This window comes from Myotis davidii, unplaced genomic scaffold (assembly GCF_000327345.1).
Source record: "Myotis davidii unplaced genomic scaffold, ASM32734v1 scaffold244, whole genome shotgun sequence".
Taxonomy (NCBI): domain Eukaryota; kingdom Metazoa; phylum Chordata; class Mammalia; order Chiroptera; family Vespertilionidae; genus Myotis; species Myotis davidii.
This window is the reverse complement of record NW_006294993.1, coordinates 761,797-765,620: the sequence shown is the minus strand read 5'-3', so window position 1 is coordinate 765,620 and position 3,824 is coordinate 761,797. Positions and strand designations below refer to the sequence as shown.

Below are 3,824 nucleotides of genomic sequence, written 5' to 3'. Positions count from 1 at the left end.
TGGGAAGGTGAGGGTGGGGGGGCTATGGGGTAGGAGGGTGGCGTGGGTGGGGGTATGGCAGGGCGTGCCACAGAGCGTGCTGAAGCATGTTGCTGCCTTTTGGCCCGGCCCTTGCTGACCCCCCGCCACTGCCCTTCAGTCAGCCGGAGCCCACCCTCCAACCTGACCCTGGCTTCTGAGTCACCAAACAGCCTACGGGTCAGCTGGACGCCCCCCGCTGGCCACGTCCTCTACTACCGGCTCACGTACACGCTGGCCTCAGGCTCCGGACCAGAGAAATCAGTGAGTCTTGGTGGATCAGGGAGCCATTGCCCCTCGTGGGCCTGGGGCCTGGTGGCGGGGGGAGGCGTAGCCACCTGTCTGCTGCGCGCTTCCGTGGTGAGACACAGATGAAGGAGCGGAGGTGCCTAAGCGAGCAGAGGTGCTTGGTGGCGGGTGGCTCAGGGGCTGTGCCCCCAGGTCTCTGTTCCAGGACCCAGGAGCCATGCGATGCTCCCTGACCTGCTGGCAGCCACCAAGTACAGGGTCCTGGCCTCAGCTGTGTACGGAGCAGGCGAGAGTGTGGCAGTGACTGCCACAGGCCAAACGGGTGAGTGGGCATGAAACCCCAGGCCCCAGGCAGCCCCCAGCGCCCAGAACTGTGGGGCCACTCAACCGGGGCCCTTCCGCCGGCGGTAGGCCCTGTCGCTGCCAGCACACGGCCCATGCTGCTGTCCAGCAGAAGGGAATCAGGTTTTTGCGTGAAGACTTCGCTGTAGAGACAGCTGAGACCAGCAAAGCCCCCGCTGGTTGGCCAGGCCCCTCGTCCGCAAGGCCCAAAGCTGGGCACCGTGTCCTTGCCCTCTATCTGTGCCGAGGTCAGGGAAGCTGTGCAGCCCACAGGGCCGCTCGCAGACAGGCAGGTGGGCGGGCGCACAGGCCATGGCAGATGACCAGGAGAGGCGCCCAGCACCTGGACGTGGTGTCAGTGTTCCCAGGCCCTGCCCCTGCAGGCCAGGCCCACGCGGAGGGACCACTGTGCTGTGGACAGGCCCAGACGCTGGGAGCCGAAGGCCCTCAGGCGCCAGCCAGCCTGGTCACCTCAGCTTCCCTCTGTGTCCCCTCCATGGTCCTGTAGTTTTGGCTTGAATGCCTCTGGGTTCGGGGGCCTCACTGCTCAGTGGACAGCTGCTGCACTCAGTGCCCTTCACACCCCAGAACACCCTGAGCATCTGGCGGCGGACCATGCCTACATGGCCCTAGACGGCGTGCGTCCCGGGGGGCGTGTCCACACACCCTGGCATCTCCCTGGCCCTGCCATTTGGGACACATCGGGGTGGCCGATACCCTGTCAGTGGAAGCACCATGCGAGTGCTGCCTTCCCGGGGTGGAAGCAACGACCCTGTGATGATGGGACACCACCCCATCCCTCCCCGTCCCTGAGGCATGGGGACAACAGGCCCAAGGACCTGCGAGAGGGGAGGCAGCAGTTGGGCTCCAGCCCCTCTCCAGCCGCAGGAGGCCCACTGCCCAGGGGCTCCTCCCCGCTGACCCTGACCTTCTGTCGCCTCTCAGCAGCCTGCCCAGCCCTCCACCCAGATGGCTCCCTTGCAGGTGGGTCCTGTCCTGAGACAGGTGCTCTCGCTCCCGACCCCCACCTGTCCCCCCTCCTCTTGGGCCCCTAAGAAAGGGCCGGGGACAGTACAGGGCAGCACGCGGGCAGGCTCACACCTTTACAGGAGGCACCTCAAGGTTCACAGTGTAGGTTACTGGGGCTTGTGCAAGGTCACTGTCCAAGGCCATAGCTAGGACTCAGTGGGGCAGAGGCCAAGCGGGGGCCCTGGGCCCTGTGCAGCCCCCCTGAGCCACTGCTGACCAAGCTCTGGGCGGGGAGGGGCCCCCCAGTCACCTGGCGAGTGTGAGACCCTCCCACGGCTGACACGTGGCCGCCAGCTGTGGCCAGGCAGCTCTGCCGAGCGGGGTGGTGAGGTGGTGTCAGCAGGGTACAGGGAGGGGAGCCCGTCCTGTCCTGATGGCTGAGTCTCTCTGGGGTCTCCCGAGAGTGAGCAGTGAGGCTGCGCCGTTCAGACCCGAAGCAGGGCAGGCTCCCCTGTGACCGGAAGTGGGGCCAGGCGGGCTGTCACTCCTGTCTGCTCCCACCCGGGCGCTGAGCACCCCGTGGGGTGAGCTGCACGCTCACTTGGTACGCTCAGCGCTGGAGGAGGGCAGCTGCTCTGAGTGGCTAAGTCCGGTGGGTGGTGAGACTCTGCTGGGCATCCGTGACTGCGGGCCGGGTCAGACAGCGCCCCGGGGCGGCCAAGTCAGCAGCAGGAGGAAGGTGGGCACACCCCATTTTGGCACTGAGCTCTCGGCCTTGGGTGTCCTCTATGGCTCCCCTGCCCTGCACCCTGACACTTGCTTTTCTTTCTCTTCTCCTCCTACCTGTCTGCCCCTGGGTCTCCCCACCGTGGCCCTCCAGGCTTTGACCTCATGGCGGCCTTTGGGCTTGTGGAGAGGGAGTATGCCTCCATCCGCGGGGTGGCCATGGAGCCCTCCGCGTTTGGCTCGACCAGGACCTTCACACTCTTCAGGGACGCTCAGCTGACACGCCGGGCCAGGTGGGGGAGCAGGCGGTGGGCTGTGACCTGGGTGTGGGGCACAGCATCGTGACACTGGCTGGGATGGAACGGCCTTCGGTCCTGGGCAGGGCAGAGGCTGTGCCTCGTCCTCAGAGCACCTCCGGTTGAATCTCCCAACAGCCCCGGAGGGAGTTCTGTCCCTTACACCCTGTTATGCGTGGGGAAACGGAGGCAGGAGAGATCTTGTTCCCATGGGTCTGGGCCCTGGGGGCTAGCTGTGGCCCCTCCAGACCCCATCCCTCTCAGGCCTGTGGTGACCCCAACCTGTGCCCCAATAGCGACATCCACCCGGCCGCCCTCCCGCCTGAGCACACAGTCGTCTTCCTCCTGCGCCTCCTCCCCGAGACACCCCGCGAGGCTTTTGCGCTGTGGCAGATGACAGCCGAGGACTTCCGACCTGTCCTCGGGGTCCTGCTGGACGGTCAGTTGGGAGGGCGAGCGGGGGGGGGGGCAGGCTGCCCCTAGAAGCCTCACTGGCTGGTGACCCTGAGCAGATCCTCCAGACGAGGCCACGGGCGCTGATGCCCCATCAGGAGGCAGGGCTGCTCTCCACCCTGCCTTGGGTCCCCCGCCCCCCGTGGCTGGGTGAGGTCTCACTCGCTCCTCACCCTGCCCCGTAGCAGGCAGAAAGTCCCTGACCTACTTCAGCCACAACCCCAGAGCGGCCTTGCAGGAGGTGACCTTTGACCTGCCCGAAGTGAGGAGGATATTCTTCGGGAGCTTCCACAAGGTCCTGGAAGGTTCCAGATAGACCAAAGCCTGTGCCTCACCTGCCCGAGAGCCTCCAATGCCCCCCCGTGTTCTGGAACAGACTCCCCTGGGCCGCGGCCACGCTGGAGCTCTCCTTGCTGGGGGCCACCTTGGCCGTCCACCTCTGCCCCTGCGGTCCCTCCGCCCCAGCATCCTGTGGGGCCCCGTCCTTAATCTGGGTTGAAGAGCATCCCAGCCCTTTTCTCTGCTCCTGCAAATCCTAGAAGGGCCTGAGCGGGTGCATTTCGTCCATTTCACAGAGGGGAAACTGAGGCCCAGGAGGGGGTGGGGTCCCAGAGACTTGGGGTGGGGTGGGATGGGCTGGGGTGGGGCCCCCAGTGATGGATACTTCCTCCCCCTGGCCAGGACTGTGGGGAAACTCTGTGGTGTCTCGTAGGTGCACGTGGCCGTGGGACACTCCAAGGTCCAGCTCTACGTGGACTGTAGGAAGGTGGC

General features: G+C 66.0%; 1 protein-coding gene across 1 annotated transcript in view; it reads left to right on the top strand.

Annotated features, from left to right (window-relative positions):
- The window catches only part of COL20A1 (collagen type XX alpha 1), a 22,677-nt gene that overhangs the window by 13,183 nt on the left and 5,670 nt on the right, over positions 1-3,824 (top strand). The window contains 7 exon segments of the mRNA XM_015567670.1: positions 140-282; positions 460-589; positions 1,555-1,593; positions 2,459-2,597; positions 2,897-3,039; positions 3,239-3,348; positions 3,766-3,823. Of these exon segments, the coding sequence (XP_015423156.1) occupies positions 140-282; positions 460-589; positions 1,555-1,593; positions 2,459-2,597; positions 2,897-3,039; positions 3,239-3,348; positions 3,766-3,823 (762 nt within the window).